The 22,500-nt window shown below is 38.2% G+C and overlaps 1 protein-coding gene across 2 annotated transcripts in view; it reads left to right on the forward strand.

Moving 5' to 3' along the window:
* The window catches only part of LOC144960247 (uncharacterized), a gene marked incomplete at its 5' end in the record, with an annotated part of 23,624 nt that extends 5,010 nt beyond the window's left edge, over positions 1–18,614 (forward strand). The window contains 8 exon segments of one of the 2 annotated variants that reach the window (XR_013642812.1): positions 2,600–2,753; positions 3,955–4,007; positions 6,401–6,527; positions 8,774–8,859; positions 10,172–10,285; positions 12,473–12,574; positions 14,329–14,811; positions 18,564–18,614. Coding sequence is in view for 1 of the 2 variants with exons in the window: in XM_078893263.1 (XP_078749389.1) it covers positions 2,600–2,753; positions 3,955–4,007; positions 6,401–6,527; positions 8,774–8,859; positions 10,172–10,285; positions 12,473–12,574; positions 14,329–14,586 (894 nt within the window). 2 annotated transcript variants of the gene reach the window in all.
* Between the last annotated feature and the right edge of the window lie 3,886 nt (positions 18,615–22,500).

The raw sequence follows: 22,500 nt of genomic DNA on the forward strand, positions 1-22,500 counted from the left end.
TAATAATAATAATAATAATAATAATGATAATAATAATAATAATAATAATGATAATAATAATAATAATAATAATAATAATAATAATAATGATAAGAATAAGAACAACAACATACTACTACTACTACTACTATGATATTGATAATGATAATAATAATGATGATGATAATAAATAATAATAATAATAATAATAATAATAATAATATATAATAATAATAATAATAATAATAATAATAATAATAATAGTAATAATAATAATAATAATAATAATAGTAATAATAATAATAATAATAATAATAATAATAATGATGATAATAATAATAATAATAATTAATAATAATAATAATAATAATAATAATAATAATAATAATAATAATAATAATAATAATAATGATAATAATAATAATACAGTAAAATTGCTTTAAACCGAAAGAAGCTAAACCGAAAAATACCTTAAACCGCAAAGAATGTAATAAATTTTACTAATTCCTTCATTATCGTTGTACTAATTCTTACGATAAACCGAAATACTTCTAAGCATTACTTTCTTTAAACCGAAACAACTTGAGAGCACCTTCCCTTTTTCTCTCTCTTATTTTCTTCAAAAATTCGGGAAGGTGGCCACACGTAATAATGCCCGATATAACAAAACAAAGACCGTAAGCATAAGATGAGGGTGGGGGGTAGGAAAACACGTCAATCACTGCACTTGGGCTTGGCCAACACCACAATCGCACAGACTGGAAAAGGAAGACGATGGGTGACTGGCAGGCGAAAAATGAGGAAAGAGGGGGAGTTGGGGTGTAGAATGACGCAAGCGAGATGTTCTCACTCGTTTGTTGATGCTTTGGAACCATCGTCTACTATAAGAAGTCGTTGTTTGGAACTGACTGGATTTTCAACACGAGGGGGGGGGGGGGTAGGGTACTTACCATTGACATGCCATTTCATTTCCAGTTTGTTTAAATGTGTGTGTAAGGGGGGGGGGGGGGGGTCTATGTAATTAGGCCTTTGTACCTAATGGCTTTTCAACAAAAGAGGGGAGTGTAGTAGACAGCCTAGCATTGACACGCATTTTCATTTCCATTTCACTTCACCTCTGAGTAGCTGCGCATCATTCATTATCAATTATCGCACAAGAACTTTCGATCTTATTTTAGCTTTGCATATTTTTTACTAAAAGATGTCTGAAGAAAGCACTGTGCTTACACGTTGGAGTTTAAAATCAAAACACTATGTGAAGTCGATGAAAAAAAAATTGAGCAAGACGGAGATATGTAAAATACACGGCATCCCAAACTCAACTCTTTCAACTACAGTAAAATTACTTTAAACCGAAAGAAGCTAATCCGAAAAATACCTTAAACCGCAAAGAATTTAATAAATTGTACGAGTTTCTTCATTATCTTTGTACTAATTCTTACGATGAACCGAAATACTTCTAAGCAGGACTTTCTTTAAACCGAAACAACTTGAGAGCACCTTCCCTTTTTTCTCTCTATATTTTTCTTCAAAAATTCGGGAAGGAGGCCACACGTAATAATGCCCGGCGATATTAAACAGAGCGTAAGTATAAGATGAGGGTGATGGGTGATGGGTGGTAGGGGGGAGGCAAACACTTCAATCACTGCACTTGGGTTTGGCCAACACCACAATCGCAGACTGGAAAAGGAAGACAGCGGGTGACTGACAGGCGAAAAATGAGGAAAGAGGGGTAGTTGGGGTGTAGAATAACGCAAGCGAGATGTTCTCGCTCGTGTGTTGATGCTTTGGAACTGACTGGATTTTCAACACGACAATAGAGGAGGGGGGGGGGGGGGGGGGGGGGGGGCAGACAACTTACAATTGAAATGCCATTTCATTTCCATTTCGTTGTTTAAATGTGTGTGTGAGGGGGGGGGGGGGAGGGGAGGGGGGAGGTTCTATGTAATAAGGCCTCTGAACCTAATGAAATGGCTTTTCAACAAAAGAGGGATGTGGAGTAGACAGTTTAGCTTTGACACGCCTTTTCATTTCCATTTCACTTCACCTCTGAATAGCTGCGCATCATTCATTATCAATTATCGCACAAGAACTTTCGATCTTATTTTAGCTTTGCATATTTTTTACTAAAAGATGTCTGAAGAAAGCACTGTGCTTACACGTTGGAGTTTAAAATCAAAATACTATGTGAAGTCGATGAAAAAAAAGTTGATCAAGACGGAGATATGTAAATTACACCACGCATCCCGAACTCAACTCTTTCAACAATTTTGAATTGAAAACGAAAACCCCAAAAATATTTTTAAAACAGAAAAAAAAAAGAATATTTTTTAAAATTTATGGTTATGAAGACGGCATTTATTCAACAACTCCATTTAACGGGAAACCCATGATACGTTTAAATGAGCAAATTCCTTAAATAGTTACTACCTTGAAAAACATTGCAACACGGGAACTTACTTTAAACCAAAATGTCTTTAAACCGAAATGGTTTAGAAGGTCCCCAAAATTTCGGTTTAAAATAATTCTACTGTAATATTGTGGTTGTTCATATACCATTTCAGAAATTACGAATTTCCTCGTCAAAAACATTTAAAAAATCATCTTTTCTTTTCATCAGAAATCAGCTACAGAAGACTCCAAATTGGATCCGTGGACGAATTTGGCTCGGCAGAAGTTGGAGGTGGAGAAAACTCTGGAAGGTTTTGTGGATCTGGATTACCTGGTGGTCAGACCTGCTGTTGTGTATGGGGCTGGAGACAAGAATGGGTTGAGTAAGTCTTGGATGGTTGGTGTTGTTGTGGTTATTCTTGTTGTGTATGGGGCTGGAGACAAGAATGGGTTGAGTAAGTCTTGGATGGTTGGTGTTGTTGTGGTTATTCTTGTGGTTGTTGTTGTTGTGGGTGTTGTTGTTGTTGTTGTTGTTGTTGTTGTGGTTATTCTTGTTGTGTATGGGGCTGGAGACAAGAATGGGTTGAGTAAGTCCTGGATGTTAAATGTTGCTGTTGACCAGGGACCCCTTGTAAAGCGCTTTGAGCACATTTAGTGGAAATTGCGCTATATATATAAAGCTCAAATTAAATTAATGATGGTTGGTACTGTTGTTGTGGTTTTTGTGGATTTTGTTGTTGTTGTTGTTGTGGTTATGATCATTGTCATTGTTGTTGTTGTTGTTGTTGTGGTTATTGTTGTGATTATTGTGGTTTTTGTGGTTGTTTTGTTTTGTTTTGTTGTTGTTGCTGTTGTTGTTGTTGTTGTTGTTGTTGTTGTTGTTGAGGTGTAGTGGTTGTTGTTGGTCTCGTTGTCGTTGTTATTGTTGCTGTGGTTTTTATTGTTGTTGTTTTTTTTGTTGATGTTATTATTGTTTTTATGGTCTGGATGGTAGAGCTTATTATTATTATTATTATTATTATTATTATTATTATTATTATTATTATTATTATTATTATTATTATTATTATTATTATTATTATTATTATCATTATTATTATCGTTATTTAAGTATTACTGAGAATTAAAAATTTATAATTTTTCATACAATTTCTTATTTTCGTATTTGGCTCAGAATTTTTGCTAAAATTCGTAAAATTACGAAAGACTTGTAAGATTCGGCAGGTATGTTAAATTGAGAAAGCTCAGTGCTGCGAAATATTTAAATATTAGTAACACTGTGTTTTTGGGGGTCCCGATAGATCAGTAGGTAGAGCACTCCATTCTCACGGAAAGGGACCGAGGTTGATCCCTGCTGCAGTTCAGATTTATATCTGACCCCCCCTCCCCCCCTCCCCCTCCCCCCTCCCCCTCTGTCCATCCAGTAGTACCTGGGTCTGTTAGATCTGATAGAAAGTACTCTGCGATAGACTAGCGTCCTATGAAAGGGTAGCAAGCAATTTCTATTGTAGGTTTCAAAGACTGCTTCTTCTTTTATTTTATTTTTTAATACAGTGTTATGTTTCGTTGTTTATTTTTCTTCAGCTCCAAGAATTATCATCGGCTCACTCTACAAGTATATGCAGAGGAAAATGCATGTAAGGTCTTTTTATGATTATTATTTGTTATTTTATAATCTGTGTATTGGAAATTGGGATAATTGTAACGGGAATTAATGATGTCTTTATCAATATTCAAATGTTTGTGGAATTTCTTTGTCCCAGTAGCTGACTTTTCACGCAGACCAGCCTGGGTACTCACTGTCTGGCGCAGACCTTTTTCGAGGCGACGTCCGAGCTCGTATGCTTTCCTTTTGTTTGTCAACTGGGTGGGGTTCCTGACCTCCCATAGTGGGCAGGGGGGTACATACTGTGTCTTCTATCCCCTTATATCTGTTTTCCAACATGCTTTCTGTCTTTGTCTTGGAATGCGATTACTTGGTTTTGTCCTGGTCCTGGCTGAGAGGGAAACAGTCGAATGTATAGTTAGTTTTGGGAGATGATATTTTTTTCATTGTAAATCATCTCTCTGTTATGCACTGTATTATGCTTTCTTTATATTATATATGATTTGTAAAACATTTGAGTGTGTTCCTCCTAACGGGGACCTGTGCTTGTGTCTAGATAAGACTTTTAGTGATCTCAAACTAAGTACTTTGATATAGTGCTTTTGGAATCTACACCTGTTTCTTATTTGAACCAATTCCCCTTTGTCTTCCCTTTTCTTGGATGCTTTATTGTAATTCTAGAACTTTTTACTATCCCATTTTCTTCCTTTTTACTGGCGCTGATATGACCTTAATGTGTTGCAAGCGCAGTAAAACTCTTAAAAACAAAAAACAAAAACATTTGTTTGTCATGACATGCTGGGAAGTATCTGGTCTGTCTTCCCACCCTAACCTGTATTCCTTGTCAGCTGTCATAACATCAGGAGTTGAGCTGCAGATGCATGTTCCTCATATCATTAATTTTTTTTGTCTTTATCAAGTGTTATGAGGTGGCAGTAGTAGTGGTGGTAGTAGAAGTAGTGGTGGTAGTAGAAGTAGTGGTGGTGATGGCGGTAGTAGTAGTGGTGGTGGTAATAGTAGTAGTGATGGTAGTAGTGGCAGTGGTGATGGCGGTAGTGGTAGTTGTGTGGTAGTATTAGTAGTGGTGGTGGTGATAGTAGTAGTGATGGTAGTAGTGGCAGTGGTGGTGGTGGCGGTAGTGGTAGTGGTGTGGTAGTATTAGTAGTGGTGGTGGTAATAGTAGTAGTGATGGTAGTAGTGGCAGTGGTGATGGCGGTAGTGGTAGTTGTGTGGTAGTATTAGTAGTGGTGGTGGTGGTAGTTGTAGTGATGGTAGTAGTGGCAGTGGTAATAGTAGTAGTGATGGCAGTAGTGGTGGTGGTGATAGTAGTAGTGATGGTAGTAGTGGCAGTGGTGGTGATGGCGGTAGTAGTAGTGGTGGTGGTAGTATTAGTAATGGTGGTGGTAATAGTAGTAGTGATGGTAGTGGTGGCAGTGGTGAAGGCGGTAGTGGTAGTGGTGTGGTAGTATTAGTTGTGGTGGTGATAGTAGTAGTAGTGATGGTCGTAGTGGCAGTGGTGGTGATGGCGGTAGTGGTAGTGGTGTGGTAGTATTAGTTGTGGTGGTGATAGTAGTAGTAGTGATGGTCGTAGTGGCAGTGGTGGTGATGGCGGTAGTGGTAGTGGTGTGGTAGTATTAGTAGTGGTGGTGGTGATAGTAGTAGTGATGGTAGTAGTGGCAGTGGTGGTGATGGCGGTAGTGGTAGTGGTGTGGTAGTATTAGTTGTGGTGGTGATAGTAGTAGTAGTGATGGTCGTAGTGGCAGTGGTGGTGATGGCGGTAGTGGTAGTGGTGTGGTAGTATTAGTAGTGGTGGTGGTAATAGTAGTAGTGATGGTAGTAGTGGCAGTGGTGGTGGTGGCGGTAGTGGTAGTGGTGTGGTAGTATTAGTAGTGGTGGTGGTGATAGTAGTAGTGATGGTAGTAGTGGCAGTGGTGGTGATGGCAGTAGTGATAGTGGTGTGGTAGTAGTGGCAGTGGAGGTGGTGGCGGTAGTAGTAGTGGTGGTGGTAGTATTAGTAGTGGTGGTGGTAATAGTAGTAGTGATGGTAGTAGTGGTGGTGGTGGCGGTAGTGGTAGTGGTGTGGTAGTATTAGTAGTGGTGGTGGTAATAGTAGTAGTGATGGTAGTAGTGGCAGTGGTGATGGCGGTAGTGGTAGTTGTGTGGTAGTATTAGTAGTGGTGGTGGTGGTAGTTGTAGTGGTGGTGGTAGTTGTATTAGTCCTGGTAGTACCAATCTGCAGAATATATATATATATATGAGTGTTGGTGGGTACTTGTAGGTATGAGAGTGCTCGATAATGTTGGTTAGAGCATATAAAAATAAATAAATTAACTCACTCATTTTTGCCGAAACAATAGTTTCTATGTCCTCCATTTCATCAGTTGGCATATTATATATATATATATATATTTCTCCCCTTACCAGTTGCTATGGACGAAAGATCTCCAAATGAACACAGTCCATGTCAAGGACGTTGTTAGGGCCATCTGGCATCTATGTTGCCATGGAAACAGGGGGCATGTATACAACCTGGCAGACAAAGGGGAGACAAGTAAGACTGACTTTTTAAAATTTTGTTATTTTAAAAAAAATATTGAGAAAAAATAAAGAATTGTATCATAAACAGGGCTGCCACGTGTCTTACATCATGCAGTAACAGTCCTGTATTTGGGACTACAACATACCTGCCAACCCTTCCACTTTTGGCTGAATCATTCCTATTTTCACTCTTACTTTGTGTACTATTCCGCCATTGTCTCTAAAATTCCGATTTACAAAAATGATGATAATAGTAAGAATAAAAAAGAGTGAAGAGTGGGGAAGGGGGGGGGGGGGGGGGGGGGGGGGGGTTGTGTGAAGAAGGTGAAATTCCTTTTTTTTTTTTTGGTCTCAAATTCTTATTTTCAGGCGTTCTGATTGCACTTTTGTAATGTGAAGGGTTGGCAGGTCTGCTACTGTTCTGCATCACTGACTCATGTCCTTCATTTCATTTCAGCCCAGTTGTTGATGGGTATTAGTATTAGGAGAATATAGGACTGCGATATCATCCTCTATGGTCAATCAATACACATTTTGTGTGTCTGATTAGTCCCTTCAAATTGTGTGGAGTTGATGTCAGATAGTATTGTATTTTAGGGGGGTCAATGACCGAGGTATTATTATATGATGCCTCCAATACTAGGGTCAATGACCTAGATATTTTAAACCACATCCAATAGGATTCAGTAGTCTGATGTCACGCCGCCCAGCAACGGTGGCCATCTTGGTTCTAAACAAAGAAAATCATTACTTTTTATTCTTCATGCTGGCTAGAACTTTTCATTCCCTTTTCATATGCCTTGTGATCAGAATGTGTACAAGTCAAAACATGATCAAATTTATGGGGTTTTTTTCCTCTGGAAACGCTTTTATGCTCGCCGGAGAAATATTTCATACGGGCGTATGTTATTGTTTCGATAGTTTAGAGCCAGTGTTGCTAAGTTACCATGCGTCATTAGGAAGTAAGTGACGTTAAGACTGTTGAAGAATATTGGTAATATTATTGTGTACTGTCAGCTTCTGTCCCTACTTAATTTTGGCTGTGTATATTTGTGTGTGTGTGTGTGTGTGTGTGTGTGTGTTTATATCAATTATTCCATCCCTCATTTCAACTTTCTGAACTGGGTGGGCAGCCCTGCATAAATAAATAAATGTCAATGAATATTTATATCAAGTGAGATCCAGGGATCTCATTACATATTTAAACAATATTTGTATCTTAGAATATTATGTGTATGATGATGTATAAGCATATTTTGAACATTTTCTGGACCTGTTTTAATAATTTAACTTCTCTCCTTTGGGAGTGGTGATAACTCATTTGTTGGACCCACAGAGCACGAGTTTATCCATCCTCATAGCAGCGGTAAACAGACAATAGCCATTTCTTGCTACCCTTTGGATAGGATGCTAGTCTATCACGAAGTACTTTCCATCAGAACTAACAGACCCGGCTACCCAATCACCGTGATTGGAGAGGGGGGTGGGGGGTGGGGTGGGAGTAGAAGAAAAATCTAGACGTCACTCAAGATCAATCTCTGCCCTTTTCTTGAGATGTGAGTGCTCTACCTATTGAGCTATCGGGACCCCCACATCCCCCTTTTTTTTTCATGCCAAACTGAATTATTTTTTTAACTTCAAGTTTTTAGAACTTGCTCAAGGCCACACAGCGCAGCGGTGGGTGATCGAACTCGGTACCTTTCGGGTACGAAGCAAAGATCGTACTGCTGAGCCACGCTGTCCCCAACACCTGCTACGCCCCCTACCTCAATACAACTATTTCATTTTTTTCTTTTGTAAACTCTCCATAGCAGAATACAAAGTTTTTTAGCCTCCATTTTCTCAAAACTAAACTTCCTGCGCCATAAGTTACTATTAGCACAAGGATCTTACTTTACTTACTTAGGCCGCCCCTTGGGGTGCCCAACATGAGCCACAAGTCTTCGCCATTCTGTCATGTCCTCCATAAGCGTACCAAGATCCCGGGTTTTGTCCATTCCTGTGTCATCTAGCAGACAGTCAATGTATGTTTTATTCTGCCTGCCTCTGCTTCTGGTTCTCCTTGGTGGTTCCCATAGCACAAGACTGCTTGCAATCTCCTCCTTGTGTCTCCAGCAGTGCCCCGCAAGTCTCAGTCTTCTCTATTGTATCTTCGAAGTCACTGGGGGGAGGTCACTGTAGAGCACAAGGATCTTCAAATTAAAATAATCTGATCTTTTTCTCTTTTAATTAAAAAAAAATTCATTTCCTTTCTGGCAGCACAAGGCGACATCTGCAGTTTGATATCAGAGTTATTCAACATTAACTACGACTTTTTGGGTTCAACCATGTCCAATATAGCAAGGGTGAGTAACTTGTATGAAAGATGGAGTGAAAGCACCATAACGATGGTTGGTTGATCGAACGTCTGAAATACCAATTTTCGTGGTTGGCTGGTCATACTTCTGAAATCCTGATTTTCATGGTTGGCTGATCGAACCTCTGAAATCCTGATTTTCATGGTTGGCTGATCGAAACTCTGAAATCATGATTTTCATGGTTGGCTGATCAAACCTCTGAAATCCTGATTTTCATGGTTGGCTGATCAAACCTCTGAAATCCTGATTTTCATGGTTGGCTGATCAAAACTCTGAAATCCTGATTTTCGTGGTCATATCTCTGAAATCCCAATTTTCACAGTTTAAACTTGAGCTTGAGCTCTTATATAGCGCAATATCCACTAAATGTGCTCAAAGTGCTTTACAAAGGGACCCTGACCAACAGCAACACATACCATGTAGAACTTGACATGACGCCTGTTAGGCGATATTACAATTTTTTAACGACAGGACAACACTGTTAACGGCCAGGTACCATTTAACAATCTTGATAATTTATATAGCGCAATATCCACAAGACATGCTCAAAGCGCTTTACCGGGTTAAGCGGGTTAACCAAGCCAGCAGCAACACTAAACATACAGGACGAGCCGTGACACCTGTTAGGCGATATTACATATTTTTTCTTCGGACAGAGAGGAGACAATGTTGATAATTGTCAGGTACTCTTTTTACACCATGATACGGTGAGAGGATGTGAGTAGAAAAAGATAAAAATTTAGATTTTATTTAGCTCAATATCCACTAAACGTGCTCAAAGCGCTTTACAAGGGATCACTAGCCAACAGCAACACTTAACATGTTGAATGAGAAATGACGCCTGTTAGGCGATATTGCAATTTTTTTTCTGATAAAGACAACGCTGTTAATGGCCAGGTACTCATTTTACACAGAGAATTTTGAGTAAGAAGCCTTTTCCAAGGACTCAACTATGCGCCGAGCGAGGCCTGAACCCAGGACCTTCCAATCCGAAAGCGAGTGTTATACCACTAGACCACATAACCGCAGTAAAGAGTCTTTTCCAAGGACTTAACTATGCACCAATCAGAGCGGGACTCGAATCCCAGACCTCCTATCTATGTGATATATCTGTTTTATGTCACTTGAATGTAGCCGATATCTGTTTTATGTCACTTGAATGTAGCCGATATCTGTTTTATGTCACTTGAATGTAGCCTATATCTGTTTTATGTCACTTGAACGTAGCCGATATCTGTTTTATGTCACTTGAATGTAGCCGATATTCATGTAGATTCTCGCTTATCTGTTTTGTTTTCAGGTACGCATGCAGGACACAGTGGCTGAGATAAACGAGCGACACATGAGACCTTGGTCTGACGCGTGTCAGAGAGATGGGATTACCAACACACAGCTTACCCCTTTCCTAGACCAGGTATAGTCATAAATAAATAAATTGAGCTTTTATATAGCGCAATATCCACTAAATGTGCTCAAAGCGCTTTACAAAGGGTCCCTGGTCAACAGCAACATTTAACATGTAGAACGGGACATGACGCCTGTTAGGCGATATTATAATTTTTCGGACTTACACAACGCTGTTGACGGCCAGGTACTCAATTTACACCTGAGTACAGTGAGAGAATGTGAGTAAAGAGCCTTTTCCAAGGACTCAACTATGCGCCGAGCGCGAGGCTCGAACCCAGGACCTTCCGATCCGAAAGCGAGTGTCATACCACTAGACCACATAGCCGCAGTATGTCTCTTCTTTTAAAAAAAAAAAATTATATAAGGTTGGGGATTAACATTGTCCCGTACAGCCATTTTTAATTTTTTACCACCGAGCACAGAATCGGATTCAATAGTCTGATGTCACATCGCCCAGCAACGGTGGCCATCGTGGTTCTAGTTCTAACAAAGAAAATCGGTACTTTTTTATTCGTCATGCTGACTAGTAGAACTTTTCATATGTCTTGTGATCAGAATGTGTAAAAGTCAAATCATGATCAGATTTATAATGTTTTTTTTTCTCCTCTGGATACGCTTTTATGCTCGTCAGAGAAATATTTCATAAGGGCGTCCGCCATTGTTCCGATAGTTTAGAGCCAGTTACTAAGTTACCCTGCGTCATTACGAGGGAAGTGACGTTACGACTGTTGAAGCGTATTGCGGACAAATCTTTGGGCGGGTTTCTTTGATCTTTGAAATTAGTTCCAGGGAAGGCTATAAAAGGAAAGATGATCTAATATTAGAAGGTAAAGTTTTTCTAAGCCTACCGAAATATAACTCGAGTGAGATGAATTCAGTTCTTATTAAAATAAAAATTTAATAAGATAATAGTGAACAATCTTTACTGTGACAGTGGGCAGGGAGGTCACTTACTGTGTCTTCTATCCCCCCTATATCTGTTTTCCAACTTGCTTTCTGTCTTTGTATTGGAATGAGATTACTTGGCTTTGTCCTGGCCCTGGCTGAGAGGAAAACAGTCAAATGTATAGTTTTTGTTTTGGGAGATGATATTTTTATCCTTGTAAATCATATCTCCGTTATGTTATTGCTATTTTTGTTGTTTTGAATTTATAATATAAGCATACATATATATGGGATCCCGATAGCTCAGTTGATAGAGCACTCGTTTCACACACAAAGGGACCGAGATCGATCAAAGGGTGCAGTCGGGGTTTTTTTCTGACCCCCTTGTCCACCCAGCAGTGATTGGGTAGCTGGGTCTGTTAGATCTGGTGGAAAGTACTTTGCAATATCCTAAGGGTAGCAAGCAATTGGTATTGTACTTATCATGCTATAGAATGCGATATAAACATTGGCTCTTTACTCACATTCTCTCACCGTACTCAGGTGTAAAATGAGTACCTGGCCGTTAACAGCGTTGTCTCTGTCGGAAAAAATGTAATAATATCGCCTAAAAGTCATCATGTCTTGTTCTATAATATGTTATGTGTTGCTGTTGGTCAGGGACCCCCTTGTAAAGCGCTTTTAGCACGGTTAGTGGATATGCGCGCTATATAAATGCTTCTACTTTATTTCTCTACTTTCATGGGTTTTTTTTCTATTCTCAACTTACTTACTTACTTAGGCCGCCCCTTGGGGTGCCCAGCATGAGCCACAAGTCTTCGCCATTCTGTCCTGTCCTCCATAAGCGTACGCAGCTCCGGGTGTTGTCCATTCCGGTGTCAACAAGAAGCCAATCATTCTATATGTAGACTTTAAGAAGGCCTTTGACTCGATACATTGCCCTACCATGATGAAAATCTTAAAAGCATATAGTATACCTCCTAAACTTCTCTCTGCTATTTAATGAATGTATGAGAACACACGGGCAAAGGTTATCTCTCCAGATGGTGAAACTGAGCTGTTTGAGATCAAAGCAGGGGTGCTTCAAGGTGATACATTAGCCCCCTATCTCTTTGCAATTGTCTTGGACTATGTGATGAGAAAGACCTACGCTGGCATGGAGAACGAGCTGGGCTTCATGCTACATAGACAAAGAAGTAGGCGGAATTCAGCTATGATTGTCACGGATCTAGATTTCGCAGATGATCTGGCTCTACTGAAAGGGGTGCTTCAAGGTGATACATATTCCCAACTGTTGACTTTTTTCCAGGAACTTTTGTACAACAAACATCTCCACATCGACGGGTCCAGGATAGAGACGACGGGTTTTCAATATCACATTCCACACTTAGAGCTTTCATCTTTACAAGAGGTAAATAACGACAACTAGAATTATTATTGTTATTATTATTATTATTATTATTGTTATTATTATTATTATTATTATTATTATTATTATTATTATTATTATTATTATTATTATTATTATGATTATTATTGTTATTATTATTATTATTGTTGTTATTATTATTATTATTATTATTATTATTATTATTATTATTATTATTATTATTATTATTATTATTATTATTATTATTATTATTATTTTTATTTTTATTATTATTATTATTATTATTATTATTATTATTATTATTATTATTATTATTATTATTATTATTATTATTATTATCATTATTATTATTAGAAAAACTCTTGATACAGATTGTAACGTGAACTTTAACTCACTCAACCCTAACACCGACTATATCCGTAGTTTACCCCGGGTTACTTTTACCCCATGCCTATTTATTACATTTTTCTCAGACAAATTATAGGCGTAGTATCAAAGCTAATGTTTATAAGTTTTTACATGTTAATGGTAGTTTAATAAAACTATCTATGTACATGCTCGTTTTAAAGACATTTTTTTTTCCCAAAAGTAGCAAAAACCTCTAGGATTGAGTGAGTTAAAGTGAGCTTTTATATAGCGTAATAACCACTAAACATGCTCAAAGCGCTTTACAAAGGGTTCCAGACCAAAAGCAACACGTAATATATAGAATGATACATGACGCCTGTTAGAGGATATTACAATTTTTTTCACATAACAAATAAATTAACACACAAATTTTACATATAAAACGTATACCGCAATGATATCAATAGCACCAAAGTATGTCATACAGAATGAATATCATAAAAATGTAGCAATAAAAATATAGTGATTTAACAATGATTTAAAAAAAACAAAAAAACAAAAAACTTGAGCTTTTATATAGCGTAATATCCACTAAACGTACTCAAAGCTCTTTACAAGGGGTCCCTGGCCAACAGCAACACATAACATTTAGAATGGGACATGGCGCCTGTTAGGCGATTTTACAAATTTTTGTTTGGACAAAGACAACGCAGTTAACGGCCAGGTACTCGTTTTACACCTGAGTACGGTGAGAGAATGTGAGTAAAGAGCCTTCTCCAAGGACTCAACTATGCGCCGAAACGCGAGGCTCGGACCCACAATCTTCGGATCCGAAAACGAGTCATAACACTAGACCACATAGCCGCACATTTAATACTATCAATGAAGTTTGCTTCTTTTAAATGATGGCGGCTATGTGGTCTAGTGGTATGACACTCGCTTTTGGATTGAAAGGCCCTGGTTTCAAGCCTCGCTCAGCGCATAGTTGAGTCCTCGGAAAAGGCTCTCATTCTCTCACCGTCATCGGGTGTGAGATGAGTACCTGGCCGTTAACAGCGTTGTCTCTGTCGGAAAAAAAATTGTAATATCGACTAACAGGCATCATGTCTTGTCCTACATGTTAAATGTTGCTGTTGACCTTGGACCACTTGTAAAGTACTTTGATCATGTTTAGTGGATATTGCTATAGATAGAATGAAGTTGACGTCACTCAGGTCTTTGTTATTGTTTTGTGCCATCCGCGTTTATGAGTAATGCTCACTGAACTGTATTAACCTGACTATAAACGTTCATGGATACACACAGTTTTGTTGTTGGTCCGTTATACTTCCGGATGGCAATGTTATGAGCTTCTTAGCCAAGCACATATTATCTATAGATAAAAGCTCATCTATAACATTAAAAGATTTTGTTTGTTTGGGTTCCAGATATTGCAAGATTACATAACCCTGGGCCTTTTGCCTCCCAGTTTGATTGGAGAGGAATACAGATACACGCCGTCACCCACCACAGACATGATGGACTTCTTGCCGCCGGGGACAGCAGGAGTTGGGGAGGAGCAGGTCAATGCGAAATTGGGAGTGGAGGAGGATGAGGAGGAGGAGGAGGAGGTGGAGGTGGATGAGGGGCTTGGGGTGGGCGGGGATTGCGCAAGCGGGGAGGCTAGCGGTGACCATGGTAGATGATGACGATGGTGGTAGAGCTGCCAACTTGGACAAAGTCATTTGGGGGACACATTTCAGTGACACTTCAGTGACAACAGAACGTCGCTTATTTACACTAAAAATATGAAATATTATACTAACCAGAAACTCTTGTCCTGATATTAACGTCAAATCATGGAGAGTGTCGTCATGGTGGTCTTTTCACATCATAATTTAATCACATCATGCATAGTCCTAATTTAATTAGTTCCAAATAAAATAATATTACGAGTCCACATTTATTTATATATATATACATTAGTATTTACACTATTTACAATTACAACTCCTCCATAGTTATTACTCCTTGTTGAGAGCTCTTGCTGTGGCTGTTTTACATAGCTTCAGCAACTCTGGAGCATTTTTCCTCTCGTGACACACTACATCTTTTTGTTTTAGAATCATTAGGGATTCTAGTGTCTCAACAGACATTGATGACCGAAAGTCTGTCCTGTTCTTCCTCACTGTGCTGAAGATGCGTTCACATGAGGCATTGCTGTGAGGAATTGCAAGAATTGACGTCATGACTTTGGCTAATGTGTTCAATGAAAGATGTCCTGTTATATCCTTCACAGACTCTCCAAGCACCTTCCACTTCAATCCCATTTCATCAGGCAAGTTATCTGGTAATTCACAAGATTGATATTCTACAAATTGCATTTGCAACTCGTCTTTAGTTGCATCCTGTGGTAAAATGGTTGGAAATTTATTTAAAAAATATTCCAACTGTTTCCATGTGGCTGTTTGCCTCACATTGATGTCAGCCACCTCAGCATTCTTTAAATAAATAGCTTCCATTTGTCCATTCTTTAAAAGGTAAGTAATGGCAGTTTGTAAAAATTTCTTTATAGATGAATAGAATTGTTGTTCCTTCTCCTTATTCAATTTCTCCAGACTCTTCCTTGTCCCTCCCCAATAACAAGATCACCATTTGATCTTTTGTTGTACTCTGACTTGTAGTCAACATCTGTAACTCCCTTGTGGGTAAGAGCACATGGTTTTAGCCCCATTGTCATAAGAGTTCTAATGAAGCGCTGTACCAGACGGAGTTGGACATGAACCATTGAAGATTCCGACTGAAGTTGCATATTCACTTTGTCAAATTCAGGAAGGATAAATGAAAGGTAGTGGATATAAGCCTTCAATGTTCTTGACTTCAGGTTGTCCAACACTTTTTTTTTCCTATCCTGTTTATTCTCCTCTGCATCTATCTCCTTTGCCTGCTCTGTAGTGCTGTTGCATTCTTCTTCAAAAAACCTCTCCAGTGCAGGCCATTGCTCCAGAACCCAGAGGCATGTCTTTGACAGTGAAAGCCAACGTGTCGGGGCATGTTTACAGAGCTCTGATGGCTTCACTCCACATTCTTCCTGGAAATTTTAAAAGTTTTTCACTCTACTGGCACTCTTCTCGATATAATAATAAATGTCAATGAAAAATTGCTCGACATTGACTGGCAACTGTTTGGCTGCCCACTCTGCAGCAAGATGGAGCCTATGACAAATACACCCTGTACTGATGAGGTTTGAATTGTACTTCAGAAGTTCACCATAACATCCAGTCTTTTTACCTACCATGACATTAGCATTGTCACTGGTGAAAGCCAAACAATTATCCAAGCTGATGTCCTTTGACTTTAATTCCCCTACAATTGCCTCCGCTATTTTTACTCCAGTGTGTTTTTACCCTCCACTTCAATGATAGACAATAAGGAAGTAACAATATTTCCATCTATGGCCAATCGAACAATGATGGGGTACAATTTGTCATTTCTATCATTGCTTGCATCTGTGGCAATAGAAAATGTTCCTGTTTTCATCGATGCAACCAACATGGATGTCTCCTGATTTGCCATTTCCTTCACAATGTGAGTTGACTTGGTTCTGCCACATGAATATTTTTCTATAATCTCCCTAGCAGACACAGACTTATTTAAAAACATTGCCTTAAATAGTTTTCCCACATGATCAGCAGCCGCTAACGGAATATTGTGCTCCACTAAAAATCCAGTGAACATCACTTCGGCATTCGTCACCGACTCCACACTCTTAGCATGAGCATTGACGAATGAAGACACAGACTTAACACTACTCACTGATTTAGCATTTTTAATATGCTTAGGTCCATTGACATGCCTAGAACAATCGTTCATACCACTATCGACTAAAAAGTCATTGAAGCACACCGTACAGTAAACGTGACCAGGGCTTTTGGACGATTTAATGAGACAAGGAAATTTCTCAGTCATCTCGGGCCGATAAAGAACCGCTTGTTTCCTCCGTTTTGCTGGCGGTGTATCCATTTCAAAGCACAGTAAGAAATCACAAACTATTACAAAGTAGAAAAGTGAATAAAGTGAAAAATCAAACGAATTTAACAGTAGACAAGACCACGTATGAACAGCTCCAACAATCGAATGAAAATGAAAGAAAGAACTAAGAACACATGCGCTCGTAATCAGAATCGGCAATGAAAGATTATTTTAACAATACGATCGACGATTCCCTGAATGACACGAATCCAACAAACAATGTATAGTATTCGATGTGTGTAATGAAAAAATCGATTACGGAATTGTCAAAATATAGATATTAAGTTTTTTGACCGAAGAACGATTGGCTAATGAGCATCTTGACCCTTCAACGATTGGTCGTTCTGGCAGCTCACGTGTCAACAGCCGTCAACAATGAATTGAATCATCGTTTAGGCAGTGGAAGACGGCCATGGAATAGTTGCGTCACATCGCCACGTTGTTGAATAAATTATCCAGGCAAGGTTGATAGGTAAAAAAGCCAAATTATGTTCTAGTTACATTTGAAACAAACAAAGTATATCACTGATCTCGTCTCATTGAGATATAAAGAATGATATAAAAATCAAGAAAATCGGCCGATAAATAAAAAAGCTGCTAAAAAAAAGCTAAAATAAACAAAAGCAATTTTTAAAATCAAATTTATTCGTAAAACAGTTGGTTTTCAACCGATTTTTATGAAACAAAGACCAATGTACTTCTTTTTTCAAGCTGATTTCAGCAATGTGACTTTCAAATTCCTCAGAATTTTATTTTTTACTTTTAAATTTTAGGTTTTAGGCCTACTCAATAAGGTGTTATATTCCTTGCATAACAATAGCGTAATACATCGACGGGGAGAAGCGTCTTTGTTTCGGCCAGATGGATAGATAGCCTGTGATTGGTCGAAGACTTTGAGACGCTTGATTCACAATTCTACACAAACGGACCCTGGCGGTCTATCAAAGAGGTGTAACAAATTTATTTACCGACTATTTTTCTTGGTGCTAAAATTACAAAGTAATAATTTCGCATCAGAAAAAATAACTCTGAAGTTCCTATCTCTTTATTACAATAAAATTGATACCTCGAATGACAAAATCGACCCACAAATAAGGGAGTTATAAATTATTCATAATATTTTTAAAAGTTTACAAAAATTGTCTTCAAAGTCATTTTTCATCACCAAAGTCGTAATTTTTTACCGATTTTTACTAAACAAAGTGCAATGTCAACGATTTTCACCCGCAAATAAAATAGGATTTAAATCGCAATTTCTGAAACATATCTTTTCTGTCGGCAAATTTATAAAAATCAAAGCTGAAAACACCCTGCGGCAGTGACAGGGCCTGTCATTTCCTTCACAACGATTGGATTTTACTTACTGAGGCCAGTCTTGGCTACCCCGCCCATGAATATTATGCCGTTGTCGGTTTTTGTCGGGTTGAATCTTAACGAGATTAAGGCAACTTCCTGTTGTTAGCACGCGTTGATCACCCGACATCCGATTTTAAAACGTTATGCATCCCGGCGAGAGAAAAAAAAAAAAAAAATAAAATTACTTTTATTTCGCTCGTGCAACCATTTCCGTGACAAAATGGTGTGTTTCCGTGTATCCGTGACTCGTAGTCTATTTCCGTGAATTTCACGGAAGTTCCGTGACAGTTGGCAGCTCTGTGGTGGTAAATACAGACTTGTCTACTGCTATGAAAATTTAGTAAAATTATTAAATTTTGGCTCCTATTCCATAACTTCATGACTGGGTGGGGATCCTGACCTCCCATAGCGGGCAGGGAGGTACACACTGTGTCTTCTATCCCCCTATATCTGTTTTCCAACTTGCTTTCTATCTTTGTCTTGGGATGATATTACTTGGTTTTGTCCTGGCCCTGGTCGGATACCCCAGCCGGAAGGGAAACAGTCAAATGTATATTTAGTTTTGGGCGATGATATTTTTTTGTCTTGTAAATCATCTCTGTTATGCACTCTATTATGTTTTATTTGTGTGTTATATATGATTTGTAAACATTTGAGTGTGTTCCTCTTAGTGGGGACCTGTGCTTTGATGGATGAGACTTTTAGGTGATCTCAATTTAAGTAGACTGATAGTGTGCTCTTGGAATCTACATCTGTTCCCTTTTGAACCATTTCCCCTTTGTCTTACCGTTTGCCAGGTGAATTTGTTGTTAGATGTCAATGTGACAGGTTCAAGAACTCGGGTTCGAGCCTATCTCGGCGCATAGTTGAGTCCTTGGAGAAGACTCTTTAGGCACATTCTCTCAACGTACTCAGGTGTGAATTGAGTACCTGGTCGTTAACAGCGTTGTCTTTATCAAAAAAAATTGTAATACCGCCTAACAGGCGTCATGTCTCGTTCTACATGTTACATGTTGCTGTTGGTCAGGGACCCTTTGCAAACCGCCTTGAGCACGTTTAGTGGATATTGCTCTATATAAAAAAAGCTCAATTTTTTTTTTTTTAATTTGGCATTTTAGAAAATTTGGCAGGTCTGGATAACCCTTTTAATTTCCTTGAACTCTTTCAGCGCCATTGGCCGCATGTGCGGCCAAAGCAGAATCTGTTCTATTGGCCAATGGCCGCACAGTGCAGCCAGTCTTGAAAGGCAAAAACAATGTAATCCAATCCAACTTTCTACAAAAATTCTATAAATTGAACCAATGGTATCATTTCTTTCATCAGAACATTCAATTGGCCCTAGGGGGGTGTTTTCATTGAGATTTTGCGCCTAATTCGAATGTTGCTTTGTCTTAGCTTGTCATTCTCATGCTGCCAAATCAGGTGTCAGCCATTTTGTGATGGAAATACGAATATAGCCTCAGTGCTGAAAGAGTTTTTAAAAAAAGAGAAAGAAAGAAACAACAACATCGGAGTTTTAGGAATATTTATCTCCCCTTTCCCATCTGGTTTGTTTGTTTTTTTTTAAAATCAGAAATATATTTTATCACATAGTGATATTTTTTACCACAAAGATAATTTTTTTAAAGTGAAATATTTTTAGTGTCGGTAATATTTTGATTTGTTTGGTGGATATAAGGGTAAATGTTGAAAGTTTTTTTAAAAAATAGCATGTTTGAGGTCATTGCAGGGGTATAATAAAAGTACTTATGAATGACTGGGGAATGGGATGGGGGGGGGGGGGGGGCGGCGGAACGAAGACCATCCTACAACTACAAAACAACCCCCCACCCCCCTCCAGATTGAAAATTGTTAGATATATATGATAAAATGTTCATCGTTTGATACTATTCACCCACCCTTTCCCACAGTTTTAGAAAAAGAACATCGGACAGAATATTTCAGTGTCAAAATTCATTCATTCATTCCTTCATTCTTTCATTTATTCATTCATTTTTCATTCATTCATTCTTCATTCATTCATTCATTCATCTATCTATTCAGTCAGTCATTCATTTATTCATTTATTCCTTCATTTATTCATTATTCATTCATTCATTAATTCTTTCAATCAGTCATTCATTCATTCATTAATTCTTTCAATCATTCATTCATTCATTCATTCATTCATTAATTAATTCATTCAGTCATTCATTCATTCATTCATTCATTTATTCATTCATTCATTCATTCATTCATTCATTCAGTCAGTCAGTCAGTCATTCATAAATTAATTCATTCATTCATTCAGTCAGTCATTCATTCAGTCAGTCATTCAGTCATTCATCCCATGATCTGATGATCCGATGTGGGGGGTGGGGGGGGGGGGGGATACATGGGATGCATCTCTCACCACCTTCCGCCATTCTTCTCTATTGTTGGCCGGCCTTCTCCAAGAGTCTTCCATTTCATCCTGTCCATTCCTTCATTTCTCTTCCTTCTTGATTCTTCCTTCTTTCTTCTTCTTCTTCTTCTCTTCTTCTTCTTCTTTCTTCTTCTTTTTCCTCCTTCAAGGGTGTGTCTCCATCACCGTTCTGCACATATCAAACTAAGACATTAAGGAGCAGGCACCTGCTGTAAGATAAAGAACTGAACAAGTGTGTATGAAAAGTGCCAGACAAAGCAAGAAAGAAAAGATACAAGAGAAAATCCATAATAAATTTAAAAAAAAAAAAAAATGAAAATTGAGCTTTATATAGTGCAATATCCACTAAATGTGCTCAAAGCGCTTTACAAGGGGTCCCTGGTCAACAGCATCATTTAACATGCAGGACCAGACATGACGCCTGTAAGGCGATATTACAATTTTTCGGACAAAGACACTGCTGTTAATGGCCAGGTACTCATTTTATGATGAGAGAATGTGAGTAAAGAGCCTTTTCCAAGGACTCAACTATGCGCCGAGCGCGAGGCTCGAACCCAGGACCTTCCAATCCGAAAGCGAGTGTCATACCGCTAGACCACATAGCCTCACTTTTGTTAAAAACTCATCCCTAAATATCAGTTGATCTCGACTGGGAGATTTTTTTCTTGTATTTTTCTTTATCTTTTTTTCTATAAAGACGTTAAAATACTGGTCTTAGGCCGTCTTTATAATGTGATATATCTTAACATTGAAATAACCTGTCCGATGTTCTTTTCTATTGTTATTTTTTAAGTTTTATCTTTTGTTACTGTTTGTCACCATGGTAACAAACGAACAAACAAAATTAGTTTTAATTTGTAAAATTTTCAATCCTTATTTTTTAAGTTTTATCTTTTGTTACTGTTTGTCACCCCTGGTAACTAACAAACAAACAAAATTAGTTTTAATTTCTTAGCTTTTTTAGGAGAAAGAATAAAATTTTGAACATTGAGAAAAAAAAACAATATATAGAAGTCAAGTGACTAAAACAAAAAATTCTTTATTCGTATTTTTACAAAAAATAGTTTAAACGTTTTGAAACCTTTTTGACGTCTGCTTCACCCTGACATGACCCCAGACTGAGGTCATGTTCTATAAATAGCAACAGTAATGATGATGATGACAAATGTTAGAATAATAGAATAACCGATATTTACCGGTTTGTGCCAGATTAGTGAGTTATATAACTCGTTCTTGCCTACTTTCTGCCAAGTCTAACAGACTCAGCTACCCATTCACTACTGGGTGGACAGGAGGGTCAGAAAAAAATCTCGACCACACCCGGGGTTGATCTGGGTACCGTTGTGTGTTGAAGCGAGTGCTCTACCAACTGATCTATTGGGACCCCTTTATTTTACTCGGAAAGGGGTTAAAGTTCACGCTGAACGACTCCTCATCCATCTTAAAAGTATATTGAAGTGGAAATCCTTTGAAATGTGGACTGAAGTCTTGCATTTTTCATATATTATTATTAGTGTAAATGTTGCTGCTCGAAGCTCGAAGAAATAGATAAAAATGTGAAATGGAATGTAAGCTTCATTTTGATATACGAAAACAGATAAAATGGATGTTTCGGGTTTCCCCTTTATCAATAAAACAGGATGAATGAAACACTACAGACGAATGAGATAATGTAGTAGTGGCGTTTCCCTTGGAATAGACCCTAAAGACAAATTTCCCCTTGGGGATGAATAAAGGAAATTTTATATATTTTTATTTATTAGATTTTAGTCGTTACTACCTGATACCCCCCTTAGTCGTAACTAACTCCGTTCATCCAAGATAATCG

This window comes from Berghia stephanieae, chromosome 15, assembly GCF_034508935.2.
Source record: "Berghia stephanieae isolate SIO BIC M18660-M18661 chromosome 15, UCSD_Bste_1.3, whole genome shotgun sequence".
In the NCBI taxonomy this organism is placed as follows: domain Eukaryota; kingdom Metazoa; phylum Mollusca; class Gastropoda; order Nudibranchia; family Aeolidiidae; genus Berghia; species Berghia stephanieae.